The following is a 15,048-nucleotide window of genomic DNA, read 5'->3' on the forward strand; positions in this document are numbered from 1 at the left end:
ATATGTTAGCAAAAATAATTATAACAATCACAAGTCTTTTCTTATCAGGTGAATGCAAGGAGAAGTAATTAATATTTTAAAATGAATAGATTTAGTAGATTGTTTTTCATTATTTTGACCTCCCCACATTATAATTGGAAGAGGAAGTATAAACTTTAACATAGCCTATTAGCTAGAAAGGTAATGGGCTAAGAACATTTTTCCTAAGAGCAGCTGTTTAGCTGGTCAAGAAAGCTTACGAGCAGCCAGGGGCACTTTCCGCACTGGTAGCCTATTCACAGGTGCTTTTTCAAAGCCTATATCAGATACTCCAGTAAGTGTAATTGGCTCCAATGAGTGTAATTTGCTCAATATTAGGAGTTGAGAAATAAAGTTGACATTATTAAAATAAATAATCATTTGTTTATTCTGTTGTTGGTAGCGATATTCATAAAAACATTGGGGGGGGGGGGGGGGGGGAAACGGGGGGAAATAAGATATTTGTCCTGTTTCACTGCGTGTACAAGTGGGTAACCTGTACGAGTGTGAGGTGTGAAATGAAAATGTGTTTTTTGCCTATCCAAACTCCCCCTGTGACACCCTTGGAGAGTGGGGTGTGTGTGTGCGTGCATGTATGTATGTACCGTATGTGTGTGTCTATGTAGTGTGTGTGAGACTCACCTCACTGTAGGTAGAGTCCCAGCTGCATTCCTCCTCCTCTGAGGACTTCTTACTAGTTCTCTTTCTGCTGCCAGACAACTGATTCACATCTGAGTCTGGGAGAGAGAGAGAGAGAGAGAGAGAGAGGGGGGAGAGAGAGAGGGAGAGAGAGAGGGGGAGAGAGACATGGGAGACAAGGTAAGGATGGTGACTTAAGCCATCCGCCTGCTTCCCAGCCGAAACAGCTCAGTAGAGTTTGTGCATATATTAGGATGACATTTTGTGACGCTTTTGTTCGTTTTGGACTTCGGTGAGGGTTTTTTCGGCTGTTCAGACACACAACATTCTTTCTCGAGGCAAGACAAAGTTCGGAGCCGAAGTCTACGCCCCTTCGTCTGTGATTGGTCAAAAGGAGGGATTCTTCAATAAAGTATTTGTCATTCAATGAGAGACATCTCGTTTTCAGGTACCAAACATCTTAGTTAGATGTAAAATTGCGCGACTAAGATCTCTTCTGCAAAAACTGCAAAATTAAGGACAGATCTTTTGAGTTATCTTAAGATTCATTTGACTATTTCGAGAAGTGTATACTGGTTACGGCTTCTCAAAATGGACAAACAGTACAAGCGAAGGTCTTTTCAGGGAGTATGCGAGCACACTCGAACTGAAGCACGCTGACGCCTTTATGCAAACACAGGGTTCAGAGAGTGTGTGAGAAGGTTGACGGTTGAGAGGTGAGAGAATGATGTAAGTTAACGCGGTCGGAAGGTGTGATGCGATAAAGACGTCAAAGGCCTGAAGTCAACTGAGAGGGGTGAAAGCTTTCAGAGAATGTCCAGTGTGTGTTCCTGACCTGCAGGTGAGGCAGCATCTCCATTCTGCTTGGGGCTGAATGGGGAGGGCGGTTCGGCCAGGGTGAGCGGGCTGTTCTCATTGGTCATCTCCATGCCAATGACATCGGCTGCAGGCATGTCCCCATTCACCTCAGCCTGAGGACGACAGGAGAGGAGCTATCAACACACAGCACTCAACAACAGTAGCAATGTTCATCGAAATTGTAAAAATGTGTTTTTAAACTATTCTAATAGATACAACAGTTGGACAATGGATGAAGATACTCCAAACATTTTGAATGTTTTTAACCCATCAGATATTGACTGAATTGTAGCACATAAAACTTTTACTGGCATGGACAAATAATGAGGGATCTTGGTGGGAAGGTATTCCATTTATTGTCAAACATGACCTTTTTGAATCTTAGAATGCACTCATATATAAATGTTCGTATTGTATCAGGTATTGTTTTTATATGGTGTGTTAAAATAAAGAAAATGATATGTTCTTAATTTGCATAAATCCACTGAGTATATTTGCATAGATGACTAAATTAACATAAAGGGGTGGAACAGGGTTGCAAGAAGATAGCCCTATTTGGTAAAAGACCAAGTCCATATTATGGCAAGAACAGCTGAAATTAGCAAAGAGAAACGACAGTCCATCATTACTTTAAGACATGAAGGTCAATATGGAACATTTCAAGAACTTTGAAAGTTTCTTCAAGTGCGGTTGCAAAAACCATCAAGCGCTATGATGAAACTGGCTCTCATGAGGACCGCTACAGGAATGGAAGACCCAGAGTTACCTCTGCTGCAGAGGATAAGTTCATTAGAGTTACCAGCCTCAGAAATTGCAGCCCAAATAAATGCTTTATAGAGTTCAAGTCACGCGCTTCAGCATTCGGCAGTCCCGTTCTGTGAGCTTGTGTGGCCTACCACTTCGCGGCTGAGCCGTTGTTGCTCCTAGATGTTTCCACTTCACAACAAAAGCACTTACAGTTGACCGGGGCAGCTCTAGCAGGGCAGAAATTTGACGAACTGACTTGTTGGAAAGGTGGCATCCTATGACGGTGCCATGTTGAAAGTCACTGAGCTCTTCAGTAAGGCCATTCTACTGCCAATGTTTGTCTATGGAGATTGCATGGCTGTGTGCTCGATTTTATACACCTGTCTGCAACGAGTGTAGCTGAAATAGCAGAATCCACTAATTTGAAGGGGTGTCCACATACTTTTGTATATACAGTGTAGCTCTGTATTTGTATTATTTATTTCATACAGTCTTTTTTGCTCATCTTTATCAAGGGTGCCAATAATTATGGACCTGTCTGTAGATATAGAGATTATAGAATGGACTGAGAAGAGTGAACGCATCTATATAACATCTTTAGATTGTCACACCTCTTTTGCAATGACAGGGAACACAGGGCTAGGATGGGAGGAGGGTGAGAGAGGAGGGAGGGAGGAGGGTTAGAGAGGAGGGAGGGAGGGGTTAGAGAGGAGGGAGGGAGGAGGGTTAGAGAGGAGGGGGAGGAGGGTTAGAGGAGGGAGGGAGGGTTAGAGAGGAGGGAGGGAGGGTTAGAGAGGAGGGAGGGAGGAGGGTTAGAGAGGAGGGAGGGAGGAGGGTTAGAGAGGAGGGAGGGAGGAGGGTGAGAGAGGAGGGAGGGAGGAGGGTTAGAGGAGGGAGGGAGGAGGGTTAGAGAGGAGGGAGGGAGGGTTAGAGAGGAGGGAGGGAGGAGGGTTAGAGAGGAGGGAGGGAGGAGGGTTAGAGGAGGGAGGGAGGGTTAGAGAGGAGGGAGGAGGAAGGTTAGAGAGGAGGGAGGGAGGTTAGAGAGGAGGGAGGGAGGAGGGTTAGAGAGGAGGGAGGGAGGAGGGTTAGAGGGAGGGAGGGAGGAGGGTTAGAGAGGGAGGGAGGAGGGTTAGAGAGGAGGGAGGGAGGAGGGTGAGAGAGGAGGGAGGAGAGGGTTAGAGGAGGAGGGAGGAGGGTTAGAGAGGAGGGAGGGAGGAGGGTTAGAGAGGAGGGAGGGAGGAGGGTTAGAGAGGAGGGAGGGAGGAGGGTTAGAGAGGAGGGAGGGAGGAGGGTTAGAGAGGAGGGAGGGAGGAGGGTTAGAGAGGAGGGAGGGAGGAGGGTTAGAGAGGAGGGAGGGAGGGTTAGAGAGGAGGGAGGGAGGGTTAGAGAGGAGGGAGGGGAGGAGGGTTAGAGAGGAGGGAGGGAGGAGGGTTAGAGAGGAGGGAGGGAGGAGGGTTAGAGAGGAGGGAGGGAGGAGGGTGAGAGAGGAGGGAGGGAGGAGGGTTAGAGAGGAGGGAGGGAGGAGGGTGAGAGAGGTGGAATGAGGGGTAAGGGAGAGTTAAGGGCCTTCACCACAGTCAGGCTTCTTCCTTAGGGAGCGTAAGCCCTTAGCCTTGGGAACAATGCAGGCAGCTATGGGATATCAGGAATCTTCCTCTGGAATGCCAGACTGAGACATGGTACACTTCCCGCCACAGCTGTCCTCCAGTTGCACAGTCACATGCCAAAGCTAACGCAGCCAGCCAGCAGACACAGGCCAAGACACAACCCAACCTAGGCCAGGCTAGCACAGAGCACAGCAGTACAGCAGAGCTGTGCACAGTTCAATCACATACCTAGGGCCCTATAAAATCTGTGTTGCGGAAAACGTGGATGGAATCACAGAATCCAGACATTAAAACGGAATTAAACAACATAAAACAATTTATTGAACTCAGACGCGTGCAGTACAGGAGCATCATGGCTAAAACTAACAGACTGGCCAATAGCTTCTACCCCCAGACCATCAGGCTGCTGAATAGCTACTAGTCAGCTACTCCCCCACCTCAATGGACAATTACCCTGCCCACACACCAATGGACATTTATATTTATCATTGTCACAGTTGTAAACATGTATATATTATACATGTTTTATTTAATTGTTTCCTTCAAACCTGCACTGTTGGAGCTCGGCGCTTAAGAATTTAACTGTACACTGCAACTACATCTGTGCATGTGACTAAATAAAAAAATCTAATCTAACATTTATTAATTTGCCCAAGTTAATCATAAGACATGAAAAAAATGAATCAATTATCTCTCTCTCTCTCTCTCTCTCTCTCTCTCTCTCTCTCTCTCTCTCTCTCTCTCTCTCTCTCTCTCTCTCTCTCTCTCTCTCTCTCTCTCTCTCTCTCTCTCTCTCTCTCTCTCTCTCTCTCTCTCTCCTCTCTCTCTCTCTCTCTCTCTCTCTCTCTCTCAATTCAATTTCAATTTAAGGGCTTTATTGGCATGGGAAACGTGTGTTAACATTGCCAAAGCAAGTGAAGTAGATAGTAAACAAAAGTGAAATAAACAATAAATATTAACAGTAAACATTACACTCAGAAGTTTCAAAAGAATAAAGACATTTCAAATGTCATATTATGTATATATACAGTGTTGTAACAATGTGCAAATAGTTAAAGTACAAATGGGAAAATAAATAAACATAAATATGGGTTGTATTTACAATGGTGTTTGTTCTTCACTGGTTGCCCTTTTCTCTCTCTCTCTCTCTCAAATTTAATGGAGGAGAAAAGAGAGCCCTCAGGCGGTGACATTCTTTATGATGGACCTCCAACAGTGTGTCAGCCCAAATCGCATTTCACTTAAGCCAACCTGGGCCTCACACACAGGCAGCACAGCACACAATAACATAATAAGGCATGGCACAGTACAGCACAGCCATAGGCACTCAATGCACCCTGGATACTGGGATTATTACGCCATACAGGGGGCAGAGGTAGAGAATGAGAGAGAGAGAATTCAACAGAAAGAAGAGAGAGAGAGACAGACAAGAGTGTGAGAGAGAGACAGACGAGAGTGAGTGAGAGAGAGAGAGAGAGAGAGAGAGAGAGAGAGAGAGAGAGAGAGAGTGACACATCCAGGTCGAGAGGTCAGTGCTAGAGTTTCTCTCATTAGTGAGATTAGACCTGAGAGAGCCGCCTTGTCCCAAACCAGGACACCCCTCTGTGCGTGTCAACGCTCCGTCTGCTACCCCCGTCGCCCCTCCCTACCCCCCTGTCTGCACCCCTCCTCCCCACATCTGGCTAAGAGAGTGTGCAGCTAAGCAAACATCTCTGTGCAGACGACTAAGGAAACATATCGGTGTCTGACATAGCCCCAAGCTAAAGATGCCCAGACAAGGCTCAGCCACAGCCTCTGCTTTTGTAAAAGTGGAAGCTTACTACATTTATTATGATATGCATATTCATCTAGATATACCCCATAACAACATTTTTCAACATAGCCATGGTTGTCCCATTAGGTCGGCTGAGTCTTCAACACAAACTCAAGTAATTGCATTATTACATAACCATTTCACTTTTCCAGTTACTCAAAGTAACTAATGGTATAATCCAGGACTGAAGACCAAAACCTAACTGGCAAAGGATGCTACTGGGGCTGCCTGGAAGTCATATTTTTATACTCTAGCTAACTGGGCCCAAAGATTGTCCTACTGAATGGCTCAATCCAACCAAAACTATCACAGTCACAAAGTATCATGATCCAGTTTTGTGCGAGATCATTAGTGGTGGAACCAGAAGGAGTGTTATCTGAGCAGTGAGAAATTATAAGAACCTCAACACTTGGAGCAGTGGGCATATCTCGTCTGATATGATCTGAAAAAACAGCTGTTGATGGAACTGCAGCGTCGCCTGAGAAAAACGCTTTGGAGGGTGAGTACCAAGCAGTAAGTACCAAGCACTGCAGTTCCCCAATAGAGGAGAGGAATGTGTAGATGGGTAACAACCAATGAGTAATACATACCGTGGCGTAAGAATCGGTGGAACAGCAACCTGAAGTCCACACTAGAGACCAAGACTTTTCTTGGTTGAGAAATGAAACCAATAGACAGCAGTAGCAGGTGTTCATTTGGAACATAAAGAACCCACTGTGATGATGGATCTCACCACACACACTCCCCCTCTTCCATTTCCTCTTTCCCTCTCTCTAAATAGGCAGCTGCCCTGGCTGCTCCATGAAAGGCTATGACACGTCCAGGCCAGATGTACTGTGAGAAGTTGCCAGTTTGCTTTCTGAGGCCAAATGATTATGCACATTCAGCCTGGGAGGCTGGGAGACACAGAGGCAAGCCGGTTAAGTGAGGGAGGGAGCTGAGGCAGAGGCTTCTGGCAAACACAAGAGGAGGGGGCAGACACTAAAGCCAGGCAGATGAGTTACTATGATATGAAGGGTGGGTTGACAACGTCATGACAATGTGTGCACATCTCGGAGCTGTCACGCGCTTTTATCTTTATCTCAGCTAGTTTTATCTTGTTCTTGATACCATGTCTTGTTTTGAGGTGTTTTGACTGATATGTCACATCTATGCTAATATTGCTCAAATTAGCATGCTAGCTTACTAACCAACAACTGTAGTGATGTATTTGAGAGACAACAAATGCTTAATGTGCATTTCTGTTTTCAATAAACATTTGGAGACAATATATAGTATAGTATAACAATGCTCAGCATTTTGGAGCAAAGACCCAGTGGAAAACGGTGTGAACAGTGGACATTTGGTCACTTTGTTGGCAATAGTAGGAGTGTGACCTGTCCTGACATGTTCTGAGCACTATCAGAAGACCTAAGCCCCCCCTACTTACTGTTGCCGTCATCTTGTCACTCTCCACCATGATAGCTGAAGAATACTTGTTGGATGGCATTACAGTTGCAGTTGTTTTCTTCAAGGATTGTTCTTTTGCTTCTCTTCTAACCTGGAAGTAAACCAAAGAAAATGATGTAGCAGTTAGGAGAGTGCACAAAACAGTACATTTAAATGTGCATTATTTCACACACAAAAAAACTTTTAATTTACATACATTTCCCATACTTCCCTCTTTTACAAGTTCACAAACTAAACAGATAGAGAATCTTGAGTCAAATACAAATAAAGTAGACTCCTTTGGGGAGTCCTGGATCTACTTCAGTACAGCCTGCTCTTTCCAAATGATGCTCTTCCACATTGGAAGAAAAGGGGGAAGAAAAAGTGTACCTGAACACACTGCAGAAAAAAGTTCAACTTTTAGCAGCACATTCACCGCGCTCTCAAACGGCCCTCTCACGAGTCGCAGCACCTGCGAAACGATCTACCCCAGCTCGGAGTCGGGCTCAGCAGACCAACGGCGCTGACAGACTAGTCTAGTGGGTTTGCGAGATGCCAGACATAAGCCGTCCACGACTCCTGCTGTATCTACAGACATCCCCCAAACAAACAAAAAACTCACTCTCTGAGAATGAGTGCACAACTGGAAAATAATCGCTTAGTCAGGTGGCTAGCTGCCAGCAGTAATGTTAAAGGGCTCTGGTGTTAGGATGAAGTAAGAAGCTAATGTTAAAGATGAACTGAAACATTTTAGTAAGTTAAGGTGATTTTTATAACCAAATGTGATAAAGAAGCCTGTTCCTACCCTTAAAACTGCTGAAAAACTAATTTATGTTAAAATGTTTGAAAATTGCCTTATCGGACTACTGTGTGCCACCATCTTGATAACATGCCATTAATGACATCACTTGAATGGTTCGTCTGACAGGCAGACCAGATTACAATCCATGTTAGTAGCCTCATTGAGAATGTTTTCATTTTGACAACAATAAAAATATGAAAACAAGTGCTTTAGCTGTTAGCTAGCTAGCCAGCTTGAATACTAATTTTTCTAGCCAGCTGTTTCTAGCCCAGCTAGCTAGCTAGCTAGCCTCTACTAGGTTTGGCACATCTGAAGTCCCTCACTGCAAGCCATATTGAATAACATTTCATGCATAGTGTACACAATCTGCCTGCAAAAGTGCTGGCTAACACAGTATGATCCGATGCCCACATCAAAACTACTGTAATGTTTAACAAAGCTAGACCTTGCTTGCTGAATGAACACAAAAACATGTGCAAGTGGGTTTTCACTGGACTATAGACTCTTATTATATGCTACCGACCTGCTTTGTTATTGTGGACGTCATGCATTTAGCTAGTTTACTATTGTCGGGTAACAGTAGATCTGATGCCTCTGCCCATGTAATGTAGCCTACAGTTGAATGTGCTCAAAAACGTTTGCAAGTGTATTTGTATTTATAATGGATTCCCATTAGCTGCTGCCAAGGCAGCAGCTACTCTTCCTGGGGTCCAGCAAAATTAAGGCAGTTCATACAATTTTAAAAACATTACAATACATTCATAGATTTCACAACACACTGTGTGCCCTCAGGCCCCTACTCCACCACTACCACATATCTACAGCACAAAATCCATGTGTACGTGTGTGTATAGTGCGTATGTTATCGTGTGTGTGTGTATGCATGTGTCTGCGCCTATGTTTGTGTTGCTTCACAGTCCACGCTGTTCCATAAGGTGTTTTTAATCAGTTTTTTAAAAATCTAATAGGAGTGGCAATATCGTCCGCTATTATCCTCAGTAATTTTCCATCCAAGTTGGCTTGTCATTGTTGATAAACAACAATAACTTTTTCATCTCTTCCACACACTTTACGGAATTCAAAATTACAATGCTTGTCTTTCATAATTTGGTCAGATATACTTGGATGTGTAGTGTCAGCAATTGTTGCTGGCATGCCATGCCTAAGTTTGCTAATTTTCCAATGAAAAAATCATTAAAGTAGTTGGCAATATCAGTTGGTTTTGTGATGAATGAGCCATCTGATTCAATGAATGATGGCTGAGTTTGCCTTTTTTCCCAAAATTTCATTTAAGGTGCTCCAAAGCTTTTTACTATAATTCTTTATGTCATTTATCTTTGTTTCATAGTGTCGTTTCTTCTTCTTTTTATTCAGTTTAGTCACATGTTTTCTCAATTTGCAATATGTTTGCCAATCGGTTGTGCAGTCAGACTTATTTGACATTGCTTTTGCCTCATCCCTCTCAACCATACCATTTTTAAATTCCTCATCAATCCACAGGGATTTAATCATTTGTACAGTCATTTTCTTAATGGGTGCATGCTTATTAGTAACTGGAATAAGCAATTTCATAAATCTGTCAAGTGCAGTGTCTGTTTGCTCCTCATTATACACCACGGACCAACATATATTCTTTACATCAACAACATAGGAATCACTACAAAACTTATTGTATGACCTCTTATACACAATATTAGGCCCAGCCTTTGGAACTTTGGTTTTCCTAGATATGGCTACTATATTGTGATCACTACATCCAATGGATTTGGATACTGCTTTCAAACAAATATCTGCAGCATTAGTAAAGATTTGATCAATACATGTTGATGATTTAATTCCTGTACTGTTTGTAACTACCCTGGTAGGTTGACTGATAACCTGAACCAGGTTGCAGGCACTGGTTACAGTTTGAAGCTTTCTCTTGAGTGGGCAGCCTGATGAAAGCCAGTCAATATTGAAATCACCCAGAAAGTATACCTCTCTATTGATATCACATACATGATCATGCATTTCACACATGTTATCCAGATACTGACTGTTAGGCTGTTAGACTGGGTGGTCTATAGCAGCTTCCCATGCCAGATAATGTAATGTTCATTTCTCTACCAACATCGTTTTAGAGAATTTGGCAGTACGTCCAACCGGCATCACAACCGCAGACCACGTGTAACCACGCCAGCCCAGGACCGCCACATCTGGCTTCTTCACCTAAGATCAGCCACCCGGACAGCTGATGAAACTGTGGAGTATTTCTGTCTGTAATAAAGCCCTTTTGTGGGGAAAAACGTATTCTGATTGGCTGGGCCTGGCTCCCCAGTGGGTGGGCCTGGCTCCCAAGTGGGTGGGCCTATGCCCTCCCAGGCTCACCCATGGCTGCACCCCTGCCCAGTCGTGAAATCCATAGATTAGGGCCTAATTAATTTATTTCAAGTAATATACACAACTGAAATATTGTATTATTTTATAGTAATTTCCCATTTTTCTATGGATGTCTACCCCATGTGGACCTGACAGAGACAATGCAATATTTTCAATGTTTTGGCAATTGAATGTTCACTATTTTTGGCTTTGGAATTTCCATTAAAAAGCTCCAAAATCACTTAATGTTAAAACAAAACCGTGATTATTTTTTAAATAATCAAACCAAAACCGAACTGACATCAAAAAGCACTATTTGCTCAACACTACTACATTAAAATGCAATCAAAATGCAAATAATACAGCTCAAAAAAAATGTTTATCTCGATCGCCAACTGGAGTTTATAGTTTGCCCACCTTTTTTTACCACTACATCACTGGATACAGGACAATGGGCTCATAATGAGGCCCGGGAGCAAACCAGACATGTCCATACACTTCCCCGGAGTAAACACACACACAGAGGCCGGGAAGGACCTAACAGGTCAACAGTATTGTCAAACATGCCACTGCAGAGAGAGAGAGGAATTTGTCTCGCAGGATAGTGATTTGACCCCGCTTTAGGGCGATGAGCGACATTTCAGATAAGGCTGGTTGGTGCCTAGTGATCAGTCGGTTACCGATTCATATCGTGTTTTGCGGCACTGCTGTTGTTGTGTTTGAGAGATAAATTCAGATAGATAATTTCAGCCACTGACTGAACGTTATTATCAATGGGAGGGGCACAACACCCCATAACAAAACAGAAGAGAAAGATCACATTCAGCTTATTATGCAACACCTACATCCCCATTTGCATGAATATTGTAGCCATTAAAAAAAGAATCTAAGCCCATACGCAAGACCAGAAAGCAGCCAGGGCCACAGGTGCATCCTGCAAACTAGGGGACACAAACACGCCCATGCACGCTCTCTATTTTCTCTCACTCGCTCTCTCTCTCACAAACACACACACATACACACACACACACAGCCAGGGAAAGCCAGGGAAAATCATAATTTATCACAGTCTGAGTGGTAAATTACTCAAGATTAGTCTCTAAATATACAGTGCATTCTGAAAGTATTCAGACCCCTTATCTTCTTCCATATGTTGTTACGTTACAGCCTTATTGTAAAATTGATTACATTGTTTTATACCCTCAATCTACACACAATACCCCATAGTGACAAAGCAAAAACAGGTTTTTAGAAATGTTTGCAAATGTATTAAAAATAAAACACGGAAATATCACGTTTACACAAGTATTCAGACCCTTTACTCAGTACTTTGTTGAAGCACCTTTGGCAGCGATTACAGCCTCGGGTCTTCTTGGGTAGGGCGCTACAAGCTTGGCGCACCTGTATTTGGGGAGTTTCTCCCATTCTTCTCTGCAGATCCTCTCAAGCTCTGTCAGGTTGGATGGGGAGCGTTGCTGCAAAGCTATTTTCAGGTCTCTCCAGAGATGTTTGATCGGGTTCAAGTCTGGGCTCTGGCTGGGCCACTCAAGGACATCCAGAGACTTGTCCCGAAGCCACTCCTGCCTTGTCTTGGCTGTGTGCTTAGGGTCGTTGTCCTGTTGGAAGGTGAACCTTCATCCCAGTCTGAGGTCCTGAGCACTCTGGAGCAGGTTTTCATCAAGGATCTCTCTGTACTTTGCTCCGTTCATCTTTCCCTCGATCCTGTCTCCCAGTCCCTGCCGTTGAAAAACATCCCCACAGAATGATGCTGCCACCACCATGCTTCACCGTAGGGATGGTCCCAGGTTTCTTCCAGACGTGACGCTTGGCATTCAGGCCAAGGAGTTAAATCTTGGTTACATCACACCAGAGAATCTTGATTCTCATGGTCTGAGAGTCCTTTAGGTGCCTTTTGGCAAATTCCAAGTGGGCTGTCATGTGCCTTTTACTGAGGAGTGGTTCTGTCTGGCTAATCTACCATAAAGGCCTGATTGGTGGAGTGCTGCAGAGATGGTTGTCCTTCTGGAAGAGTGACCATCGGGTTCTTCGTCACCTCCCTGACCAAGGCCCTTCTCCCCCGATTGCTCAGTTTGGCCAGCGGCCAGCTCTAGGAAGAGTCTTGGTAGTTCCAAACTTCTTCCATTTAAGAATGATGGAGGCCACTGTGTTCTTGGGGACCTTCAATGCAGCAGACATTTTTTGGTACCATTCCCCAGATCTGTGCCTTGACACAATCCTGTCTCGGAGCTCTACGGACAATTCCTTCGACCTCATGGCTTGGTTTTTGCTCTGACATGCACTGTCACCTGTGGGACCTTATACAGACAGGGGTGTGCCTTTCCAAATCATGTCCAATTTACATTTACATTTAAGTCATTTAGCAGACGCTCTTATCCAGAGCGACTTACAGTTAGTGAGTGCATACATTTTCATACCACTCGTAGAACAGTTAAGTGTGTCGTTAGATGCTTTTTTGCCCCCCGCGTCACTTTATACACAGAAGATCACAGCTAAACATAGAATCACATGGTTTATCCGCCTCTGTGACCGCCAATAACTTCAGAACAAAGTTGACTACAAATACAAAGTTGCCAATGTCTTTGCAATTGATACAAACAAACAATCAATTGAACTTACCACAGGTGGACTCCAATCAAGTTGTAGAAACATCTCAAGGATGATCAATGAAAACAGGATGCACTTGAGCTCAATTTCGAGTCTCATAGCAAAGGGTCTGAATACTTATGTAAATACGTTTTTTTTTTCTTGTTTAAAAAATAATAATAAAAAGTGAAAAAATGTCTAAAAACCTGTTTTTGCTTTGTCATTATGGGGTATTGTGTGTAGATTTATGAGATATTTTTTTTATTTCATCCATTTTAGAATAAGGCTGTAAGGCTGAATAGTTTCCGAATGCACTGTATATATTTTCAACAAACTTTCAAACCTCTGTTTTTAACGCTTCTTTAGAATCACACTGAAATGTAAAGCCACATTGTTAAGTTAACACTAGGCAAAAGCCATGGCGACTGAGGGGGTGAAGGTAGGAGGTGGAGGGGAGTGGGGGGGCAATAAGGGGCCACATCAAAGTTCTTTCGGCGGCCTGAATGTCAGAGATTAGGCGCTTCAACATGAAAGTTTTTTTTTCCCCACAGGGGGTGTCACCGCTAACCGCCATTACAATTCTGCAGCCTACCTTTTAATTTACTATAAAAAATTATAATTTAAATGGTCATTTAGCAGACGCTCTTATCCAGAGCGACTTACAGGAGCAATTAGGGTTAAGTGCCTTGCTCAAGGGCACAGACAGATTTTTCACCTAGTCAGCTCGGTGAACTATTCATAAATTCTGTGTGCAAGAAACTGTAAGCCTATTTGTTATATTTGTAACCTCCAAGTGGTTCAAATTGGGGCAGAGATACAGTATACGCCTCTGTAGACACATGGAACAGAAAGAGCTGTAAAGAAATCACAACAGCCCTAGCAAGAGTGCATATGGACACTCAACTACAATCAGCCTGTCTAAAATATGGGTTATAACTCCATATGGAGATATTCAGCATGCTGGTTTGCTCTGTGATGAAGGTCTTCTGTACAAGTGAATTAGATGAAGGGTTCAAGAATGCATCCTCATGGTGAGGCAAATATATTGTTTGAAAAATGTGGATGTTTTAAAATGAGTGTGTTCACACGTGTGCGTGCAGCGTGTATGAGGGGTCAGAAGAAACCACTGTCCATGGATCATACCATCCCTCGCCCCTAAACACAACGTATAGTTCTCGAGAGATGAACAACAAAGCCATGGCAACGAGTTTTAGTTCTTAATTAGAAACAGTATCCATGTGTGAGGGGTTAAAATGTATCTTTGGAAGTCCCACTACAGCATGCCTTGAGCAGGCCCAATGCGGGTTCACAAGGTGCGGTGTCGGCTACAGTCAAATACTCCAATTATCCTATTACTTTCGCGCTGATGCGTGTGCACTCTCAGAGAATAAAGACCCAACTTCAAAGACTCTGCAAACTTGATATAAAAGTCCACGCAGGTGCACAACAGTTTACGAATTCTATAACACTCAAACGACTAGGCTAGGGTTATAGGCATATTATATTATGTTTCAACATTAAGGCCTACTACATATAATGATTATGAAGGCACATAGGATTCCAGAAAACAATTATTCCAAATGAGCCATAACAAAATACTCAACTCTCTCTCTCTGTCTCTCTATTTCTCTCTGGCACGGCATGGAGTAGGAAACATGCGCTTGCTTGTATGAAAAACGACGCAATCGAACTTGAAATGATGTTGAGGAAATTGTGCCAATGCCACAAGAACAATCTAACACTTCGTTAGTCAAGTTCAAGTTCAACCAACTTTTAAATAAACGTCCAAGACACGCAAAAAATTAATCACAGCCTTCTTGAAAATGAACTATCCGTAAAAATGCATTTGATTCTACTCGCCACTTCTATAGCCAACTGTACAGGTTACTAAGTGTGCGACGCAGATGAACTCGACGAATTTAAAATGCAATATAAAAAATTCCCATACTGAAAATTCTTTTATTTTATTTCACAGTAAATATCCCTATATTTGCCATGTTTGAGGATTTGTTGGGTATTTTCCCTTCGTTCATTGTTTCCAACTTACATAATCAATCATCCGCGCAACCTTGTTGCATCAATTACATCGAAATGTAGCAAAAAAAAGAAATTAAGTGGACTCCCTATCGACAAATTACTGTAAAAGTAAGAAAGTTGTCAAACCTCATGCAGGA

At 43.2% G+C, this 15,048-nt stretch overlaps 1 protein-coding gene across 1 annotated transcript in view; it reads right to left on the reverse strand.

Annotated features, from left to right (window-relative positions):
• Nucleotides 1-15,048, reverse strand: part of LOC311147713 (DNA (cytosine-5)-methyltransferase 3B-like) — a 60,965-nt gene extending 45,917 nt beyond the window's left edge. The window contains exons 1-4 of the mRNA XM_084184467.1: nt 15,038-15,048; nt 7,112-7,222; nt 1,493-1,628; nt 661-755 (exon numbers count right to left, since the gene is read on the reverse strand). Of these exons, the coding sequence (XP_084040593.1) occupies nt 661-755; nt 1,493-1,628; nt 7,112-7,171 (291 nt within the window). The 5' untranslated portion in view covers nt 7,172-7,222; nt 15,038-15,048. The remainder of the gene's footprint in view (nt 1-660; nt 756-1,492; nt 1,629-7,111; nt 7,223-15,037) is intronic.

Source organism: Coregonus lavaretus (genome assembly GCF_964263955.1).
Source record: "Coregonus lavaretus genome assembly, chromosome: 20".
NCBI classification, from domain to species: domain Eukaryota; kingdom Metazoa; phylum Chordata; class Actinopteri; order Salmoniformes; family Salmonidae; genus Coregonus; species Coregonus lavaretus.